Consider the following 23,094-nt stretch of genomic DNA (forward strand, 5'->3'; position numbering starts at 1 on the left):
GTTGCAACGTTTTCTTGGTCTTGCTAACTATTACCATAATTTCATGAAGAATTATGCCATGGTCACTAAAGCACAGACAAAATTTATTGAAGTAAGGTTCTCTCTTGACGTGGACAGAAGAGTGTGAGGTAGCTACGAGACAAATTAAGGATGTTTTGACAAGTCTGCCTTTGCTGATTTATCCAGATTTTGAGAAGCCCTCTATTCTTTCAATGATAATTTTGGATCATGCTACTGGAGCTGTCCTTAGTCATAAGTATAATGGTAAGGAAACAACCAAAGATTATGCTTCTGTGCAAATGAACTGATTCTGGTACCTCTTGCTGACATGACTGCAGAAACTGTCACATGTGCTTTTGTCGATCATTTAGTTCTCCCATATGGAAGTCTGGATGTTATTTTGACTGATCAAGGAGCTGATTTTATTTCTGCCTTGTTCATACAAATATGCAAATTCCTACAGATCAAAAAATGGCACACTACACCTTTTCATCCCAAAGCTAAAGGTTGTCTCAAACATGTCCACAAGACAATGGTTAAAATGTTTTCCTGTTATGCAAATACATCGCATTACAATTCGGACTGATATTTTGCGTATTTAGCTTCAGTATACAGTAGTCGTATACATGAATCAACTGGGTATGCACCCTATGAGGCAGTTTATGGAAGACCTATGAACTCTGTTTGAACTCGACAAGTTACCACATGGCATTGATGTTGCCGAAGTGAAACAACTGTCCCGCTGAGGACATCTGGAAACAGGTTAAACCAAGCAAGTCCAAACATACTCAGTTGCAACACAGCAAAAAAGGAACTACACCTCCCCAGTACAAATCCGGAGTTCTTGTTTTGCTCCAAAATTCTGTGGTTAAGAAAGGGAAACCTAAGAAATTCACACTTCAGTATGAGGGCCTCTGTCCTATTATATAGGTAACTTCTCCTGCGAATGCAGCAATCCAACTGTCTGAGCGTACTGTGATGTACATTTTTTCGATTGGTTAAAGCCGTACAGTGTTCCAGCTGTGCCACCCCCTAAGGCACTGTGAAGTCCTCCTGCAAGTACTTCACAGCAAAGTGAGGACACTGAAGAATGTGAGAGAAAAAAAGACAAGTTTTTGCTAGCATTCCAGAGGTATACTTTAAGAAACAAGCATTCTTATGCCCTGAGATCAAGGGACTCATTTTGTTTGGTGTATAGAGTAGATATTTACCTTGTCAGATTTGTGGTGGTGTTGAAAGCGACTTATCTCTAAGCATGAAGAGTAAGGGTTCTGAGATTGTTACTTTGTTTTGTGATTCAGTTAAACATTTTGAATGTGGCATTTTGTATATGCAGAAGGAGAGTGTTGGAAAGATAGAGTTGTTTTCAGTTGAAGTTAACTGCTGCTTCATTCTGTGATTGTGCTCAATAGGAAGCAGCTGCCCTATATTAAGTGCACAGTGCCATAAAATAAACGATAGTAATACGTGTTAGTAACCAAAGCAGTGGTAATGGGTAATGTAAATGGGGAATAGAGATAACTGTTTAAGCAATGGACAGTCAAACAGCAAAGGTTATCAGAGTTTCATTATACTGATAGAGTTCAGTCGAGGAAAAGATGTGAAGGTTTTACCAGAATTACACTAACAGGACTTGGAGGAAACCAGTAAAAATACACTGGATTGGAATAAGGAGCACACTAATGCACTGTGCTGAGTACTGAGCAATTTATGTTGCACTCAGTAAAATTTTGTGCATAGGGAAAGACAGGTTTTTAAAGACCTACTTGCACTACTACAGATCAAGTTTATCTGTTGACTGATTATAGCGTGACACAAAGAATAACTCTGAAACTCTGCAGTACTGATTATTGTACAACCTTAAGAAAAGGTAGCTGTTTGAACCTGTAATAAAGTGCCTCTCAAGAGCTTACTGAAGATGAACTCTACATAAGGACATGCATATTCTGTTAAAGTTTCACTTAAGTACTCGCCTATGCATGTAAACTGTGTGTTGACCACTACCAAAGACTTTACTGGAGTTCGTTCCTCTCTTGCAGTGGTTAGGAACATGCAATTTTAATTGTGTGGTAAGCTATTGAAGTGTTCATCGTTCACAAAATTATTGTAGCAAGACAGAAATCTTCAGAAATCTTCATGTCTTTCATCCATAAACTGATGTACATGTAGCCATCTTACAACAGAGTTGATTACTTGCTTTCAGAAAGTGCATTATATAGTTAAGGGAAAACTCTACTGAGCAATACCAGATTGCTGGGGAGGCGGAATTGCACTATTGGGACTGCCCATTTCATTTTCGCCAAACACAAATGAACAAGCACGTATGTTTGTAACAATTAGAAAGGGACAGAAGAGCTATCCAGAAAATGACCATTGAGACTGAATCAAATAGAACAACTGCACTCATCTGAACCAGTTAGGAAACAGATTATGAAAACACTAATTGAAAAGAAACAAGCAACTTATGACCTGTTTATAAGTAATGGACAGTGCATAATGAACAATTTAGTATTGGCCAGCTCTTTACACAGCCAGTAAGTGGCACTTTTTGACATACTAGACACCTGCTTTTGTGAATTAAAGAAATCGACTAAGGTAAGTTCTGAAACTTCCTGACAGATTAAAACTGTGTGTCTGACCAAGACTCAAATTGGGACCTTTGACTTTCGTGGCAAGTGCTCTTCATCAAGGTAAGTTCTGTCTTCAATGGTGCCGAGGAGTACAGCATTTAGTGGAAATATGATTGGTACAATGCCTTGCACAGTGATATACCCTGTAAAGCCTTTTGATGTCACCCAACATGAACCAAGAGCAGAGCTACAAAATGAAAATTCTACCATGTTAGTGAAGTGACATTGTGCTGTTATGTTGTACAGAATGACAACTTGTAACATGTTGGTCTCGCTCAGCTGACCGCCACCATTACTCGAACGTATGCCCGCCATGTGGGAATCCCAACCAGAGTATGCCAGATAGTGCACACCATTGTCTGGTCCATCCCCTTCCCAAATCACACAGTGTACTCAGTGAAGAAATCTTTGCATAATACTATCAGTTATAAGAACTTTCAAAAATAGCGTTGGTGTCTTCCTAGATATTTGCCTATGTTAACATAATGTTCAGTGCTACTACCTGCCCCCTAAATAAATCTCTCTACCTTCTGTTTCTAGATTATTCAGTGCTGACTGTGGCTATAGTGTTATACTGTTCCTAGAAATTTACTTGATGGTAACAGGCATTGCTTACTTGGGTGCACAATGGCATAATGGTACAACTGAGTTTTATTCATTCTCTTACTCCAGATTTTATTTCAACCTGGTAATGAACCACTATGAGGAACTCTAATAAAAACACAAAAACATCTTTTCAAAATGTGGATTATCCCCTTGGCTTGTTCATGGAATACAAATTGATTTTGGCCAAACTTCTGGCTACATAGCAACCTTGACAACTTTGTCAACACTTTTTTGACCATAAGCAGTCAGCAACGCTGCAAGCTTGGAATACTTTGCCTATCATCCATAGCAGGACTAATTAGTGGAGGCTTGTATGTTTACAAGATTATGCTAGGATATGCATTTCTGTGTCCAGCCTGTTACGTGGGAAGAAGAGTGAACTCCTTGACCTTGCATTGAGATGCTGACACTACACAAATTTCATAGATAAAATTTGTGACTGTATCTAAAATCTGTCAGTATTTGCACTTTGTACTAACTCCAAAATCAAACTTACAATTGAATATCACCCTGTAATTCTCATCTGATTTGTTGTTTAAGAGAAGAATATGCCACACCACAGACAGGTGTGTTGTTTACCCACCGTTCTCCTGTTAAACACCAAAGACTGTGGTTGACACACTTCTGATAGGAAGACATATAAATGACCCCAGATAGCAGCTTTGTAAACACTGAATATCCAGAATGAATCCCTGTACACTTTACTGATATCACACATGTTGTTAATCACTGCTTTCTGGAGTTTTATGGAAGCTTGACTGGGCTCTTATATGCACAATCATGACTGTGAATTCGATAATCAACTTTCAAGTATTACCATCAGCCAGTATAATTACTGATATCCCAAGACAGTGTAGCATTTTCTGACATTTATGCATTCATATATATCTTTCTCATAGTAGAGCGGCGCAGCCTCACTGGTTAGCAAGGCGCAACACCTATCATCGCACATGCCAGAGCTTTGATTGGACATGCAGTATGCCACAGCTGAGCACTGCCTACTGCTGTGTCGTAACACCCTTCATTCAGAAATTCATGCTACTTGAAACTGTGTGTGCAACATATTGAATGATCATTGCAGAACTCCTTACTGACAAGCCTACCCTCAAGCAGTAACCACCATTCCTCTCCTAGATTACTGGAAAAGTTCTGCAACTTTATAGCAGTTGCATGAAATCCACACACCAGATAGTTCAGACCATGCTTTGATGCTTCAGTCATCCTTGGTTGACCTCCCTGTAGAAAGCATTTATTTTTATCCACACGCAGCTAGGGACCATGTAGTTGCAGGGATGAAACTTGCCATAAGCCTCTCTACTGTGTCTTTCTGCTGTTGTATCCTTTGATCAAAGCAAGCCTGCCCTAGGACCAGGTACACCATGCTGTATAAGCCCCACATTAAACTACTGAATGTTAGTAGAGCCTGAAAACTAAATGACCGTGAAGCAACTATGAGAAATTGTAGTATATGCAAGAGTAGTGAAACAACACACTGTATCCCATATTACTGCTGGACAAATTATGCAATGGTAGGGAACACTTTGCAACCAACAACTACATGGTAGCAACCAAACCTAAGGTGCAACAACACCCCACTACATGGAACACATCCTTTCTTTGCTACATAGTGCACAATACTGCCCAAGAATGCACATGGCTGAAACAAACACACAGGTCAGTTCATGAGCAACCATGCTACTGCCACAAAGTGATTGTACGACAACACTAGAGAGCGAACTTCGGTCAGCTAACTCAGCATGAGGCTAACTGTTCTCCACCATGCATGCCTGTGAACACCACATATTCGAACACAGCTATGTACATTCACGAAAACAATAATTTCAGTTCAATCTCTGACCATGGGTAGGAAACTAGTACAAAGTACAACACATTTTGCCAAATGTATATCTGAGTGAGATGCAACATTTTTCAAAAGTTTCAATTGCATTATCATAGGCTACTGTGCTACATCTGAAACCATGAGCATCAGAGGTGAGTTTGTCACAGAATACCCTTTTGCTGTACCAAGACCACCAAACCTGTACAACAGAAAATAGGGCCTGATAGGTAGGTCAAATAATATGAGGAGGATTCTTATGAAGCTACACATGTGAGAGCTGAGGTACAGGACATAAACCACTTGTAGAAAGAATGCATTATACATTTATTTGCTAGTTTAAAGACAGTGTCTTAGTAGCAAAGCACGGGAAGCACCACTGAGGTTCACACTGGTTTACATGATATTAGCATGTGAATCATCTCACACACGAGTCAAATGTTCACGGTACCTTCACACTGTTAGAAAAAATGGAAGTAGTAAAAGGATGTTCTGAAAATAACAGCTATGAGCTAACTGCACTCACTGCTGCTGTGGTCAGGTGGCAATGTGTTTTTATCCATTTCACTAGTACTAGCTGAAGGCTGTTGAGCTCCACCATGCTATTTTGTATTTTGTGCACTGTGATTTTATGCATTTTGCCTCAGAAAGGGTGAGAGTCTGCCTCCCCTCTGAGCTTACACTCAAACCTCTAGATGTCAGTCAGTCAGATTGGTACCAAATGTTTATCGACAGAGTATCAACAGAAACTCAAATGCAGTTTGTGCTATGTGCTATCATCCCAGAGAACGTGTGTTAACAGTAAGTACTAGGTAACACATGACCTACGGAGCAAAGGAAAAGCAGAACAGTGAGTGTATGTCATGTGGAGCTCCGGTGCCCTTCTGCCAGCCAATCGGAGGGCCAGGAATGGTCACATGAGAGACACAAAGCAAGTGGGTGAGAGAGAACCTGTGCCACAGGGTCCCTCTCTAGCCTACCAGCTCTCCTCCCAACCAGATGCATTCTCTAGCTCTTCTCATAGCACACCGTGCCCTCAGTCTGGCTGTGGCAGCCTCCTGACATCATAGAATACATCACTTGTATCCCTTAACGATAAGGTCTGGAGACAATAAATCCAATTGTCACTGTCCAATTTGGTCACCATCTTCATTTTAAGAAACCTCCTGACAAACCTGGATGCTCACATCCTACCTCCGTACTGAATCAACTGTACTTGCACAGCACATTGGAATACTTCTAAGTCCTGAATAACACAAGTCCAAGTGGTCTCTGGTCACACAAACCTAACCAAAACCAACCTCACTGACCAAGAGAAGATGTTGACACAGTGCGAAGTAGGGCTTGCAGCAGTGCGGTGGTGCTGCATTGTGGAATTAGTGGTGGAATTTAGGCACAGTGCACTCTACCACAGCAGCCTGGCGGAGACAGTGGTGACAAGATACTGCAGCACTGATGCCATGTGGCGTGGAGAAGCAGCAACATTGAGACACTGTGGTTCAGAGTCTGCAAAGCAGATGCAAGTGTGCTATGGTGTAGGGACACTGTGGTGGAGGAATTGGTTGGTACTCAGGTGCTGCAATATGAGACTGCTACACAGAAGCACTGTGGAGACTGTGGCACAGCCGAGTTTCTGATGAGTAACCTGTGCTGGTTAGAATAACAACAAAGCTTCAAATTAACTGTGGAATAAGTGTTAAACAATTAGGCCATATGTAAAAACAGTGACAGTGTCTGCTCCATGTTGTTGTTGTTGTTGTTGTTGTTGTTGTTGTGGTCTTCAGTCCTGAGACTGGTTTGATGCAGCTCTACATGCTACTCTATCCTGTGCAAGCTTCTTCATCTCCCAGTACCTACTGCAACCTACATCCTTCTGAATTCGCTTAGTGCATACATCTCTTTGTCTCCCTCTACGATTTTTACCCTCCACGCTGCCCTCCAATGCTAAATTTGTGATCCCTTGATGCCTCAGAACATGTCCCACCAAATGGTCCCTTCTTCTAGTCAAGTTGTGCCACAAACGTCTCTTCTCCCCAATTCTATTCAATACCTCCTCATTAGTTACGTGATCTACCCATCTAATCTTCAGCATTCTTCTGTAGCACCACATTTCGAAAGCTTCTATTCTCTTCTTGTCCAAACTATTTATCATCCATGTTTCACTTCCGTACGTGGCTACACTCGTACAAATACTTTCAGAAACGACTTCCTGACACTTAAATCTATACTCGATGTTAACAAATTTCTCTTCTTCAGAAACGCTTTCCTTCCCTTTGCTAGTCTACATTTTATATCCTCTCTACTTCGACCATCATCAGTTATTTTGCTCCCCAAATAGCAAAACTCCTTTACTACTCATTCCTCATTTCCTAATCTAATTCCCTCAGCATCACCCGACATAATTCGACTACATTCCATTATCCTCGTTTTGCTTTTGTTGGTGTTCATCTTATATCCTCCTTTCAAGACACTATCCATCCCGTTCAACTGCTCTTCCAAGTCCTTTGCTGTCTCTGACAGAATTACAATGTCATTGGCAAACCTCAAAGTTTTTATTTCTTCTCCATGGATTTTAATACCTACTCCGAATTTTTCTTTTGTTTCCTTTACTGCTTGCTCAATATACAGATTGAACAACATCGGGGAGAGGCTACAGCCATGTCTCACTCCCTTCCCAACCACTGCTTCCCTCTCATGCCCTTCGACTCTTATAACTGCCATCTGGTTTCTGTACAAATTGTAAATAGCCTTTCGCTCCCTGTATTTTACCCCTGCCACCTTTAGAATTTGAAAGAGAGTATTCCAGTCAACATTGTCAAAAGCTTTCTCTAAGTCTACAAATGCTAGAAACATAGGTTTGCCTTTTCTTAATCTTTCTTCTAAGATAAGTCGTAAGGTCAGTATTGCCTCACGTGTTCCAACATTTCTACGGAATCCAAACTGATCTTCCCCGTGGTCAGCTTCTACCAGTTTTTCGATTCGTCTGTAAAGAATTCGCATTAGTATTTTGCAGCTGTGACTTATTAAACTGATAGTTCGGTAATTTTCACATCTGTCAACACCTGCTTCCTTTGGGATTGGAATTATTATACTCTTCTTGAAGTCTGAAGGGATTTCGCCTGACTCATACATCTTGCTCACCAGATGGTAGAGTTTTGTCAGGACTGGCTCTCCCAAGGCTGCCAGATGTTCTAATGGAATGTTTTCTACTCCTGGGGCCTTGTTTCGACTTAAGTCTTTCAGTGCTCTATCAAACTCTTCACGCAGTGCCATATCTCCCATTTCATCTTCATCTACATCCTCTTCCATTTCTATAACATTGCCCTCCAGTACATCGCCCTTGTATAGACCCTCTATATACTTCTTCCACCTTTCTGCTTTCCCTTCTTTGCTTAGAACTGGGTTTCCATCAACACTCTTGATATTCATACAAGTCGTTCACTTTTCTCCAAAGGTCTCTTTAATTTCCCTGCAGGCAGTATCTATCTTACCTCTAATGAGATAAGCCTCTACATCCTTACATTTGTCCTCTAGCCATCCCTGCTTAGCCATTTTGCACTTCCTGGCGATCTCATTTTTGAGACGTTTGTACTCCTTTTTGCCCGCTTCATTTACTGCATTTTTATATTTTCTCCTTTCATCAATTAAATTCAATATTTCTTCTGTCACCCAAGGATTTCTATTGGCCCTCGTCTTTTTACCTACTTGATCCTCTGCTGCCTTCACTACTTCATTCATCAGAGCTACCCACTCTTCTTCTACTGTATTTCTTTCCCCCATTCCTGTCAATTGTTCCCTTATGCTCCCCTGAAACTCTGTACAACCTGTGGTTTAGTCAGTTTATCCAGGTCCCATCTCTTTAAATTCCCACCTTTTTGCAGTTTCTTCAGTTTTAATCTACAGTTCATAAGCAATAGATTGTGGTCAGGGTCCACATTTGCCCCTGGAAATGTCTTACAATTTAAAACCTGGCTCCTAAATCTCTGTCTTACCATTATATAATCTATCTGAAACCTGTCGGTATCTCCAGGCTTCTTCCATGTATACCACCTTCTTTTATGATTCTTGAACCAAGTGTTAGCTATGATTAAGTTGTGCTCTGTGCAAAATTCCATCAGGCAGCTTCCTCTTTCATTTCTTACCCCCAATCCATATTCAGCTACAACGTTTCCTTCTCTCCCTTTTCCTACTACCGAATTCCAGTCACCCATGACTATTAAATTTTTGTCTCCCTTCACTATCTGAATAATTTCTTTTATTTCAACATACATTTCATCAATTTCTTCGTCATCTGCAGAGCTAGTTGGCATAAAGACTTGTACTACTGTCGTAGGTGTGGGCTTTGTGTCTATCTTGGCCACAACAATGTGTTTGCTGTGCTGTTTGTAGTAGCTTACCCGCATTCTTATTGTTTTATTCATTATTAAACCTACTCCTGCATTACCCCTATTTTATTTTGTATTTATAACCCTGTATTCACCTGACCATAGTCTTGTTCCACCTGCCACTGAACTTTACTAATTCCCACTATATCCAATTTTAACCTATCCATTTCCCGTTTTAAATTTTTTAACCTACCTGCCTGATTAAGCGATCTGGCATTCCACACTCCAATCCGTAGAATGCCAGTTTCCTTTCTCCTGATAATGACATCCTCCTGAGTAGTCCCCGCTCAGAGATCTGAATGGGGGAATATTTTACCTCCGGAATATTTTACCCAAGAGGACGCCATCATTATTTATCCATACAGTAAAGCTGCATGCCCTTGGGGACAAATTATGGCCATAGTTTCCCCTTGCTTTAAGTAATAGTACAGAAGATTTTTTAAATGCGTATGTTGAATATCTTTTTAGCTTTTAACATAAAATGCTTCTCAATTTTTGTTTGTAAATGCATTTAATCCACAGGTCTTAATATAATTTTACATCAGAATCTCTCACTCCATACAGCTTTTTATCACAAACAGACTTTGGTACGAGCAATATTCACCATAAAACTATATATTTGCAGCCTGTCTATGCAGATGGGCAACTCCATTGTTTTACAATATTAGATAATGACAGATTTCAGGAGCAAATAGTGCAGGGCATCCAATTGTGATATTCTGTAGAGACAAAAACAGCCAGAAGCATGTTAAATTCGCATTTAAACATTTGCCTTAGTTACAAAATCAGCAAGCCATAAATTATGTTGGTGACAAAAATGGCCATCTCCACAAAGGCTTAGTCTGTCACACGATCTTGCAAGTTCACAACATTTATTAGAATTGTACTGATAAGCAGTATGGTCTGCATCTATTATTGCTTAATACTAAAGAGTTTATTAACTAACATGTATTATTAACACTGTGTTGAACTATACCAACAGAAATAAGGGAAGGCGTTGTGAAAGAATCACCTACATGTGAATGAAGGAAGAAAATTTCAGATCGATCAAACTGAGAATGAGTAAAACAGAAGACACTGGAAGTTAATATTAAATGTAACCATGTACAAACAATTACCACTAAAGTTTATATTGTTTTAATGCCATTGTTTATTTTCAGGTATGGACCAAATGGATTACCTGAAGGAAAGAAAAATTGCAGCTTGTTGAAGATACAAGATATAAATACATTTCACATGTGTTTTATGGCATTAAACACAAAACCAGGCAAGATGCCTTCCTTCATAAGTATTGTTCAACAGTTCTACCAAAAAGAAAGAGACTTGGAGATGGAACAGGATCCACTAAAAGTGTAAGTTGAAGCTGTGGCAGGAAACAGAATAGAAGTATGTACGCGGATAGTTATTGGATTTCGGTTATTACAAAACATGGAGTTGAAGGGGTTCTTATACGATTTAAGAAAGACGAAGCTCTAACTCTTGTTGAAACACGAAGTGGTTAGAGGAAGGCTGGCATTTATCAAAAGAAAATCAGTTCAATAATACATTTTGTCAAACAGATTAAAGACACAGAATTACACTACAGTAGAGCAAGAACTACTCATATGTATCTTGAATCAATCTTCTCTATATCTAAAACATGGCATATTTATCAAGTACCAGTTTTTGGTGACTTAAAAGATTCCACTGTTTTGACACTTATCTGTGATTCTATACAATGTAAGCTTTAAGTGTCCATCAACGAATGTATGCTCAACTTGTCTGCACTTTTCAGAAAAATAAAACCTGAAAGAAAATGAAGAGGCCTTGAACAAACTGAAAACATAGTTATCTATATTCAAAACACTTGCTTCAGGACTTTCTTTTTTTTGTCATGAAAGAAGAAGGAGATAATTTAGCTGTAGTGCCATATGAGAAGCAAAAAAATGTGTTATTACCAAAGCTTCCAGATCAAAGCACATACTATTCAAGGCAGCTATACAGCTATAATATGACAGTTGTTTCTGGATGTTCTAATGTACCTAGAGATCTACGTAAACAGAATGTATCAATTTATTCTTGGACAGAACATAAAATGAAGAAGTTTTCAAAGAAAATAGCCTCTGTAGTATTTTCTATTATTTAATTATAGATTTTTGCTATTGTATTACAGACAATTTTTCAACAATACTACTTATGTTAAAGTAACTCAAACAGTTTTTACCTCTCCTGAAATTTTTGCTAAATGGAATCTTTGTAAGCAGGCTACAGATATTTAACATTCTGTGGGAGATTACTGTAGACATTGTTCCTTCGATTTGCATCTACTTTATTTCAGCCGGGAGAGGCTCTCCATTCAAGGCAGCTAAAATATTTCGAGCAGTGAGCATTGCCATTTCTGTCCTTGCTTGTGTTGTTGCACTACCAATGTGAGGAATCACAACTGTAAAGAACAAGACAAAATACAATGTGCTATACATCTCAGTTTATTTGTCCAGTACAATTATCTAAGGAAAAAATATTTCACATAATATTTTAAAACTGTTTAAAACAAAAATAATCTACACTTGATGATTAAAATTCTGCTGATTTTTGTACCATGGCATTGTATTAAATACCTTATAAACTATAAACCCACCATTTTGATCATATTACAACAGCCTTCCCCAGGGAAATGCTGGGTTTGCAGGAGGAAAAATGCCCCTATTTATTGAAGACAGTCAGTGTCAATATGTCATATTGGTGAAACTTTATTGACCCTAGTATATAATAGGCTAGTCATGATGAAACGGAGAAGATAGGAAAGAAGCAATTCGTAGACCATTTGGTTTATCAATGACTGTGTAACGCCGGAAATGCATATTCTCCTATTTCCATCTATTGCACTACAATTTTTTTCCTTGTTTTGTTACCTCAAGATATGACATTTCTGTCTCTTTATATATTGTAATTGTTTTACTGTTTGTATATATATATTTATGCATTTATGTCGATGTATAATTGGTTGTTTTGTAAATATTATTTGTATTTTTACGCTGGGTCTTGCCTAGGGAAAACTATGCTATCGAACGAATACGTCGATAGGTCGTGTGGAGAACTAGAGTGTTTAGGATCTTTCGTAGTGTTAACTCTACCGCGTGGAGCACGGGCAGAGGGAGTGTGGCTGGGGTAGCGAGTGGAGCAGGTGTGTTGTGTGAAGCTCCCGCGAGTTGCCGCGCTTTCGGGGTTTGGCAGCGTGTAATTGCGCTCGACTTGCGATGATAGTTTCTGACATGGTGTCGCGGACGGGAAGCATTAGCTGGCGCACATCAAGAGCCCGTTTCGTCTGGTGACCGTGTCGAGAAGAAGGCGCGCCAACATCCAGCTTCTGCAACAGCGACGGCCGACAATGAGTGACTGTCGCAACCTCCTCGATCGACGGCTTCAAACCTTCAATCAACCAACAAGGAAGACTGGACGCACGTAAAGTTTTAGAAGTGTATGGCAGACCTCAGCTTTTAAAACTGTTCAAATCACAAAATTACAGCAACGTAGCATGAACCTTTGTTGCTCATTGTCCCAGTTGCATTACCAAGCAGGGTCCCTTCCTTTTCCGAAATGAACCCGAGTGTCGTTGAAATTCAAACGCCAGCATTAAAGTAATATAGCTAATTCTATTTCACTGCTTTAATTTCAAAGTTCAGTTAAAGTGTTCACAGCTGGCTACAATATTCAGATTACACAAGCACAAGTTAAGAGTGCGAGTTTTGTTACCATATTTTAGCTTACCTGTGACTGCAGCTCAGCTTGGTACGTACTAAATTTTGCTGTTGTTAACTGTTGAGAATCATTTAATTCAAGTTCAAAGTTAAATCTCTCATTTCTAAATTGCGTAGATTCAAGTAGCTTTTGAAATGATTGTTGAGGTAGTCCAAGACTAACCGTATTTTACTGAATTTCGATGTGCTTCAGAAAGAAAGCTCACTATTAACTTCAGTCACTAAATTAACTTTTGATTTTCCGGTTTTATTAATTCTTTTGCTAAATTAAGTCAGGGTGTAGCGAAATTTATTACTTCTGACAAACTTTCAGTTTTCACACTACACGTGTCAACCTTCAGTTGCCACGCTTCTAGTGCTAATTATATGTGTAATAACCTTTCTTTTTCAGTTACTATAGTAATTGTCCTTAGGACTGGCGACCGTGATTTCCCCCAAATCTCAAATACCTAATTACCGCTAGTTAATTGTTAAAGTAACGGCTGCACATTTACTTTCTTTATTAACTTTACCCCTTTTCAAAATTAATTTCCACCAGTTTCATTAGCATTTTTCCTTTCATTTAGATGTAACCCTTTCCTCCCTCTTTACCGACAGATTAACTTCGGTGACAATTGCTTTTTCCCAAATTTCCATTAGGTACACGCGGTTTAATTTTTTACTGTCATTAAGGTCGATAAGTGAGGGGGAGGTTACAACTGGCAACAGTCTACAAATAATTGCTTGGCTTCTGTTGGGTATGTTTTCCTCCTTGTGGATGCATCCACGACTCTTTCACAAAATAAGAGGGGCGATCAAAATTATTAAGCAACCTGATAACATTACTAGAGAGAATGGCAAAGTTCCAGTGTGCTGTCTGCTGGGCTATCTAGCCCAAGCGGCCATGAGCAGTCACAGGGCAGAAGCATTACCACGCACAGACGCAACAGCCTAAACAAACAGCTATAGAGAAAATGTCAGTACTTATCTGTACACACCAGGAAGAAAACATCCCCACCAAAAGCCAAGCAATGATTCACGGACTGTTGCCAACTGTCGACAAGCTGGATAGCCGACAAATAGCATCCTTCCTATCCTTTCCTTTCGTAATGAGTCATAATTGTAGGGCCAATAAAGTTTCAAAATATGACATACTGACACCAACTGTCTACAATAATTAGGGGCACCCCACCTCCTTAAGAACCAATCTTGCCCTCAGGATGGCTGCTGTAACATAGTCAAAATTTCAGTTTTATAGTTTATATTTAAACGTATTTTATAAAATGACATGGTACAACACCCAGAAGAATTTTAATCATGACACCAGCCATGCAAGACAATGTAGTAATAACCTTCACTTGTTCATCAACTGTGTTGTAACCATTAGACTAGCAACTGGATTACAATAACATAACGCTCAAGAATAACTAATAAACACTGAGAAGTGCTGTTAATTCACATGAGATAGTTCCACAAATGTTCTGAGAAAATAGAATATATACTTTCATAGTTTTTCAATGTATTCCCCTTTATGTTGTGTATATTGGCATATACTTTTAAAGCACTCAGTGGAGACCTCTGTGGAAAATTAATGAGCATTTCAAAGGGAGACACAGATGCTTATGGGTAATCCAAGCTCAAATGTAACAATATTATGAAAAGGACAATTGCTACTCACCATATAGTGGAGATGTTGTGTTGCAGATAGGCACAACAAAAACACTTTCAGAAAGTGAACTTTTGGACAACAAGGCCTTTGTTGAAAACACATACAAAAAAAAACAACTCACCCACCCACATAAACACAAATCACACACACATGACCACAGTCTGGCTGCTGAAGTCAGACTGTGAGCAGCAGCATATGATGGGAGAGGTACCTGGGGTGGGGGGGGGGTGGGGGGGGGGAGGGTAAGGAGGATAAGGAGGAGACTGGGGTGGGGAGGGGGAGAGGTAGCAGGGTAGAGGTGGGGGATGGTAAAGTGCTACTTGTGGGAGCATAAAGGGATGAGGTGGAGAGATGGTAGGGCACCTAGGTGCAGTCGGGAGATCAGATGAAGGGTGGGGTTAAAGAGGGTGGGGTTAAAGAGGGCAGAGGAAAAGGACAGAAGTAAAAAGACTGAGGCACACTGCTGGAACAGAGGGCTGTGTAGTGCTGAAATGGGAACAGATAAAGGGCTAGATGGGACAGGACAATGACTACTGAAGGTTGAGGCCATGAAGGTTGAGGCCAGGAAGGTTACAGGAACATAGGATACATTGCAGGGAGAGTTCCCACCTGCGCAGTTCAAAAAAGCTGGTGTTGGTGGAAAGAATCCAGATGGCATAGGCTGTGAAGCAGTCATTGAAATGAAGAATGCTGTGTTGCATGGATTGCTCAGCAATGTGGTGGTTCAGCTGATCTTGGCCACAGTTTGTCAGTGGCCATTCATGCACATAGACAGCTTGCCTGATATCACACCCACTCAAAATGCCGCTCAGTGCTTGCAGCTTAGCTAGCCCTGCCTCTGATGTTATAGGTGATGCTTGAGACTGGACTGGACTGGACTAAGTGGTGGTGGGAGGATATATGGGACAGGTCTAGCATCTAGATCTGTTACAGGGATATGAGCCATGAGGTAAAGGGTTGGGAACAGGGGCTGTGAAGGGATGGACATGGATATTGTGTGGATTTGGTGGGCAGGAGAATACTGTAGGAGGGGTGAGAAGGGTAGTGGGTAGGACATTCTTCATTCCAGGGCATGATGAGTGGCAGTCAAAATCCTGTTGCTCCAGTAATAGGTGGTAATGAGCCATGAGGGGAATGCTCATCTGTGGCAGGAGGCTGGGACTTTGGGAGGTGGTGGGTGACTGGAGAATAAGGTACACAACATCTGTTTTTGTACAAGGTTTTGGAGGGTAATTACGGTGTGTGTAAGCCTCAATGACACTCTCGGTACATTTTGAAAGGGACTGCTCATCACTATAGATGCGACGGCCAACGGTTACTAGGCTGTATGGAAGAGACTTCTTGGTAGGGAATGGGTGGTGGCTGCCAAAGTGGAAGTTTGCTGGTGGTTGGTAGGTTTGATGGGGACAGAGATACTCATGTAGCCATTTTTGAAGGAAAGGTCAACCTCGAGGAAGGTGGCTTGTTGGGTTGAGTAGGACCAGGTGAAGCCAATGGGGGAAAAGATGTTGAGGCTCTGGAGGATTGTGGATAAGGTGTCCTTACCCTCAATCCAGATCACAATGGTGTCATCAATGAATTTCAACCAGTGGAGGGGTTTGGGATTCTGAGTGTTTAGGAAGGATTCCTGTAGATCACCCATGAACAGGTTGGCATAGGATGGTGCCATGCAGATGCCAATAGCTGTATCCTGGATTTCTTTGAAAGAAATGCTTCCAAAGGAGAAATAATTGTGGGAGAAGATATAGTTGGTACGGCAACTACGAAGGAGGCTGTTGGTTTGAAATCTGTTGGGCACTGGGAAATGAAGTGTTCAATAGCGGTAAGGCCATGGGCTTTATGGATCCTGGTGTAAAAGGAGGTGGCATCAATAGTGATGAGTAGGGTACCATTTGGTAATGGGACAGGAACAGTGGATAGGTGGTGGAGAAAATAGTTGGTATCTTTTGTATAGGAGGGTAGATTGCAGTTAACGGCTGAAGGTGTTGGTCTCCGAGAGCAGAGATTCCCCTCAGTGGGGGCACAGTAACCGGCCACAATGGGCAACTTTTGGATGCATGTAGAAGGTGGGCGTGCACAGAGTAGTATGGGTGAGGAAAGAGATGGAGTCTGGTAAGAGGTACTAGGATGGGCCACGATTGATGAGAGACTGGAGACCCTGTTGGACTTCTGGAATGGGGTCCTTGTGGCAGGGTTTGTAAGTGGATGAATCTGGCAGCTGGCAGATTCCTTCTGCCAGGTACTCCTTGTGGTTCAAAACAACAGTGGTGGAGCCTTTGTCAATACATAGGATTATAAAGTTGGCATCAGCTTTTAGATGGTGGACCGAGGTTTTTTCTGCAGATGTAATGTTAATTTGCATTCTGATAGACTTGGGGAATGATGGTGAGGCAAGGTTCAACATTAAGACATTCTGGAAAGTTTACAGGGGGTGATTTGGTGGGCACTGGGGTTGGCTCACAGTTGGATGGAGTAGTGAACTGAGACAGGGGTGTTCAACAATCCTCTTTGGTTGAGTGTGATTGGTTGCGTTGGTGGTGAAAAAGTGTTTCCACTGTAGGGCCCAGGAGAAGGAGAAAAAGTCTTTAACAAGTCCTGCATGATTGAATTTGGGAGTGGAGCAAAAGGTGAGGCCTTTGGAAAGGACTGGTATTTCTGTAGGGCTAAGGCTTCTGGAGGAAATGTTCACGAGTGTGTTTCGGGTCTGTTTAGGTTCTGGATTCTGTATAGTGGTGGTAGGAAGTTTTTGAGGCTGATGTGGTAGGTCTGTGAGGCAGGGTTTGTCAGCTGTGAGGGGACATGGGGAGGTTTGGATGTTGTTGTTTAGGTGGTAGATAGTGGCAGTCCAAGGTGGGAGTAGGTAGTGAACAGGGTGGAGAGTTTTCTGAGGTGGCATTGGGCAAGTTGCTCTAGTTCCTGGAGGGCAAGAGTTTCAATGCATGATACGGGTTCCAGGAATTTGGGACTGCAAGGCAGGAAAATTTTGAGGATGGAGAGAAGGTATTGTAAGGAGGTGTGGGCTTGATTGATATAGTTTTCAGGACTATGATGGTGAGGGTTAAGGATTGGCAGAATCTGAACAGATGGAGTTCACTGTGAAAAGAAGGGTGGCAGCTGGAGATGGGTAACTTGATGGTAAGAGGCAGTAACAGTAATTGGGACTGGGTTGTGGCTAGGGATAAGGGAACTCTTCTATACTGATGCAGATGGCAAGAGCAAGGATCCATGGTGATGGATAAAAACGCGTAAAATTTCATAAATAACACTGAATTATATAAAAAAAAATTCACAAAACACACACAAACACATAGGGAAAAAATCAGGAAAAGAATGAAGTCAGGGGAAACAAGATGAAATTGGAAGGAGAAGGCCGATTGTGAAAGGCAAAAAACAAATGAAATGGTGTTAGGACACAAATGAGATCAAAGAAAAAATTAAAAAAATAAATACTAAGATTGTAATGGGGGGTTGCAGGTCTGTGGGCAGGTAAGTGTGAAGAAGGGGAATGGCAGATGCAACTGATTCAATGAAGTTAGTAGGTGCGAACTGGAATCAATAGGAGAAGAAGTGAGGAGTGGGGAGGGGTTGATAAGATGATATACAAGTTTGTGTAGCACAAGAAAGATAAGGGAAAGAACACACGAAAACACGTGAGAATGAGGCAGGAAGAGTGGATGAATTTGAAGGTATTGGATTAATGATATTGGCAGGAGTAATATGGGACATGATATGCTGCACCGACAATCAGTGCGGTCTTGTAATGATCTGTTGTGCATGGCCAAGAGAGTTGATATAGTGTGACTCATAAGTAGAGCATCCAGTGTGGTTTGTAAGGTGACAAGAGGAACACAGGAAACAAGAGAAAGGACAATCACTGAGTATAGTAATGCATCAGAAAATAGAAACAAAAAACTGTGTTACAGGGTGGAAGAAAAGCCATCAGGCAAAATAAAAAAAAAATTAAAAAAATAAAATGGAAAATCCAGGATGGAACGTAACAGTATTATGAAAAGGATAGTTGCTACTCACCATATAGCGAAGATACTGAGTCGCAGATAGGCACAACAAAAAGACTGTTGAAATGTTAGCTTTCAGCCAACAAGGCTTTTGTTCAAATTAGATAACACACACACACACACACACACACACACACACACACACACACACACACACACACACACACGCGCGCGCACGCATGCAAGACCATTCTCTGGCTACTGAGGCTAGACTGTGAGCAGCAGCCCATGATGGGAGGGGCAACCGGATGGTGGGAGTAAGGAGGCTGGGATGGGTAGTGGGTGGGATAGCAGGGAAGGGGTGGGGGACAGTAAAGTGCTGCTTGTGGGAGCGTACAGGGATGAGGTGGAAAGAGGGTAGGGCAGACACGTGCAATTGGGGGGGATGATGATGTTTGGTTTGTGGGGCGCTCAACTGCGTGGTTATCAGCGCCCGTACAATTTCCCAACCTTTGCTCAGTCCAATTTCGCCACTTTCCTGGATGATGATGAAATGATGAGGACAACACAAACACCCAGTCATCTCGAGGCAGGTGAAAATCCCTGACCCCGCCGGGAATCGAACCCGGGACCCCGAGCTCGGGAAGGAGAACGCTACCGCGAGACCACGAGCGGCGGACGAGCAATTGGGGGGGGGGGGGTAGATGGAGAGGGTGGGGTAATGGAAAATAGGGAAGTAAAAAAGACTTAAGGAGCTTGGTCAAACAGAGGGCTGTGTTGTGCTGGAATGGGAACAGGGAAGTTTGGTTGGTTGATTTGGGGGGGGGGGGGGGAGGGGACCAAACAGCAAGGTCATTGGTCCCATTGGATTAGGAAAGGAAGTCAAACTGTCCCCTTTCAAAGGAACCAACCTGGCATTAGAACAGGTAGGGGGCTAGATGGGTAAGGACAATGACTAACAAAGGTTGAGGCCAGGAGCGTCACAGGAATGGATGATACATTGCAGGCAGAGTTCCCACCTGCACAATTCAGAAGTTCTAATGGTGGTGGGAAGGATCTGGCGGGCACTTTCTGTGAAGCAGTCATTGAAATGAGGAATGATATTATGGGTGGATTGCTCAGAAACAGGGTGGTCCAGCTGTTTCTTGGCCACAGTTTGTCGATGGCCATTCATGTGGAGAGACAGCTTGATGGTTGTCGTGATCATGTAGAATGCAGCACAGTGGTTGCAGCTTAGCTTGTAGATCACATGACTGGTTTCACAGGTAGCCCCGCCTCTGACGGGATAGGTGATGCTTGTGACCGGACTGGAGTAGTTGGTGATAGTGGTGGTGGTGGGAGAATGTATAGGACAGGTTTTGCATCTAGGGGTCTCTTACAGGGATATGAGCCATGAGACAAGGGATTGGGAACAGAGGTTGTGTAGGGATGGACAAGGATTTTGTTTAGGTTCAGTGGGCGGCAGAATACCACTGTGGGAGGGGTGGGCAGGATAGTGGGTAGGACATTCCTCATTTCAAAGCATGACAAGAGGTACTGAAAACCCTGGAGGAGAATGTGATTCAGTTGCTCCAGTCCTGGGTGGTACTTAGTCACAAGGGGAATGCTCCTCTGTGGCCGGTAGGTGAGACTTTGGGGGGTGGTGGGTGCCTGCCACGTATCCTTCCACATTGACTGCCATCTGTTCAGATACCACCAATCCTAATCCTCACCAACATGGTCCTGCAAAACCATATCAATCAGTCCCAAATCTCCTTGCATTACTTGCTTCCATCCACAATATTCTCTTGCTATGCAGTTGCAAGTTCCTGGATCCTACATTACACACTGAAACTCTTGAACTAGAGCAACATGCACACTACCATCTCAAAAAAACTCTCCACTCTGTTCACTTCCTACTCCCACCTTGATATACCACTACTACCACCTGTAGAACAATCTCCAAGCGACTCCCCCCTCCTGCATGTCCCCACATGGCCGACAAATCCTGTCTTGCAGACCCACCCCCGAAAACTTCCTCCCATCACCAAACAGAATCCATATCCGAAACACAGTCATGAACATTTCCTCCAAAAGCCTTAGCCCCACAAAAGTATCAGTCCTTTCCAAGGGCCTCACCTTTTGCTACACTCCCAAATTCAATTATGCAGGATTTGTTAAATACCTTCTTTCCTTCTCCCAGTCCTACAGTCAAAACATTTTTCTGCCACCAACCCTACTAACCAAAGACCAATGCTGGACCCTGCCTGACTCAGTTCACTTCCCCATTAAACTGTGATCCAACCTCACTGCCCCAGATCACCCCCTGTTAACTTTCTAGAATTTGTTAACCTTGAACCTTACTTCACCACCATTCCCCAAATCCATCAACACACAAACTAAACTTACATCCACAGAAATAACCGCAATCCACCATCTAAAAACTGATCCTGGCCATATAATCCTACCTGCTGACAAAAGCTCCACCACTGTTGTTTTGAACCGTACGGATTACCTGGCAGAAGGACCCTGCCACTTCATCCAGCTACAAAACCTGCCACAGTTAACCCATTCCAGAAACCCAGGAAGATCCCCAGGCTCTCCTCAAATCCTTAGGTTCATCCCAGATCGGATTTTATCCCAGAACCTCTTCCCGGACTTGATTTCTCTCCTCACCCCTATCAATCCCTGTATGTCTATCTTCCGTATGCTTCCTGAAGTATATAAACCCAACCACCTAGGATGCCCCATTGTGGCCGGTTACTGGGCTCCCACTGACAATCTCTGCTCTCAGAGACAAACACCATCAGCCATTACATGCAACCTACCCTCCTGTAGAAAAGATACCAACCATTTCCTCTACTAACTCTCCATAGTTCCTGTTTCTGTATCACGTGGTGCCCTGCTCATCACTACTGATGCCATCTCCCTTTATGCTAAGGTCCCTAAAGCCCATGGCCTTACCGCTATTGAACACTACATTTCCCAATGCCTGACGGATTCCAAACCAATAACATCCTTCCTAGTTGCCATGACCAACTATATCCTCACCCACAGTTACTTCTCCTTTGAAGGCATTACCTACAAACAAACCCAGGGTACAGTTATTGGCACTCACTTGTCACCACCCTATGCCAACCTATTCATGGGCAATGTACAGGAATACTTCCTAAATACACAGAATCCCAAACCCCTCACCTGGTTCAATTCATTGATGCCATCTTTGTGATCTGGGTTGAGGGTGAGGACACCCTATCCACATTCCACCAGAACCTCAATACCCTCTCCCCCATCCGCTACACCAGGTCCTATTCAACCCAACAGTCCACCTTCCTTTAGGTTGGCCTCCCCTTCAAAGAAGGCTACATTAGTACCCCTGCCCATATCAAACCTACCAACCACCACTAATACCTCCACTTTGAGAGCTGCCATCTATTCCATACCGAGAAGTCCCTGCCACACAACCTAGCAACCTGTGGCTGTCGCATCTGTAGTGATAAGTGGTCCCTATCGAAATATACCAAAGGTCTCACTGAGGCTTTCACAGACTGTAATTACCCTTGAGAAACCATGTACCAAAACAGATCTTATGTACCTTATCTCTCCATTCCCAAAATCCCACTGTCTGGCCACAGATGAGCATTCCCCTCATGACTTAGCACCACCCAGTACTAAAGCAACTGAATCACATTCTCTGCCAGGGTTCTGACTCTCTCTCATTGTGCCCTGAAATGAGGAAGGTCCTACCCACTATCCTTCCCACCCCTCCCACAGTGGTATTCTGCCACCCGCTGAACCTATACAATATTCTTGTCAATTCCCACACAACCCCTGCTCCCAACCCTTTGCCCCATGGCTCATATCCCTGTAATAGACCTAGATGCAGGAACTGTCTCGTACATTCTCCCACCACCAGCTACTCCAGTCTGGTCACAGGCATCACCTATCAAATCAAAGGCATTCATGTAATATACAAGCTAAACTGCAGCCACTGTGCAGCATCCTACATGGGCACAACAAATCACAAGCTGTCTGTCCACATGAATGGCCACCAACAAACTGTGGCCAAGAAACAGCTGGACCACCACATTGCAGAGCAATCCATGCAACAAAGCATACTTCATTTCAATGACTGCTTCACAGCCTATGCCATCTGGATCTTTCCCACCAACACAAGCTTTTGTAATTGTGCAAGTAGGACCTCTCCCAGCAATGTATCCTACACTCCTGCAACCCTCCTGGCCTCAACCTTTGTTAGTCATTGTCCTTACCCATCTAGCCCCTTCCCTGTTCTCATTTCAGCACTCTATTCCAGC

General features: G+C 42.2%; 1 protein-coding gene across 6 annotated transcripts in view; it reads right to left on the reverse strand.

Annotated features, from left to right (window-relative positions):
* LOC126162773 (glyoxylate reductase/hydroxypyruvate reductase) overlaps positions 1-23,094 on the reverse strand; it is a 99,186-nt gene that overhangs the window by 11,106 nt on the left and 64,986 nt on the right. For 3 of the 6 annotated variants that reach the window (XM_049919477.1, XM_049919476.1, XM_049919475.1), the window contains exon 7: positions 11,662-11,880. The exons of 1 other annotated variant lie outside the window; for it this stretch is intronic. In XM_049919477.1, the coding sequence (XP_049775434.1) occupies positions 11,762-11,880 (119 nt within the window). In that variant the 3' untranslated portion in view covers positions 11,662-11,761. 2 more of the 6 variants (XM_049919479.1, XM_049919478.1) reach the window with 2 other exon arrangements.

This window comes from Schistocerca cancellata, chromosome 2 (assembly GCF_023864275.1).
Source record: "Schistocerca cancellata isolate TAMUIC-IGC-003103 chromosome 2, iqSchCanc2.1, whole genome shotgun sequence".
In the NCBI taxonomy this organism is placed as follows: domain Eukaryota; kingdom Metazoa; phylum Arthropoda; class Insecta; order Orthoptera; family Acrididae; genus Schistocerca; species Schistocerca cancellata.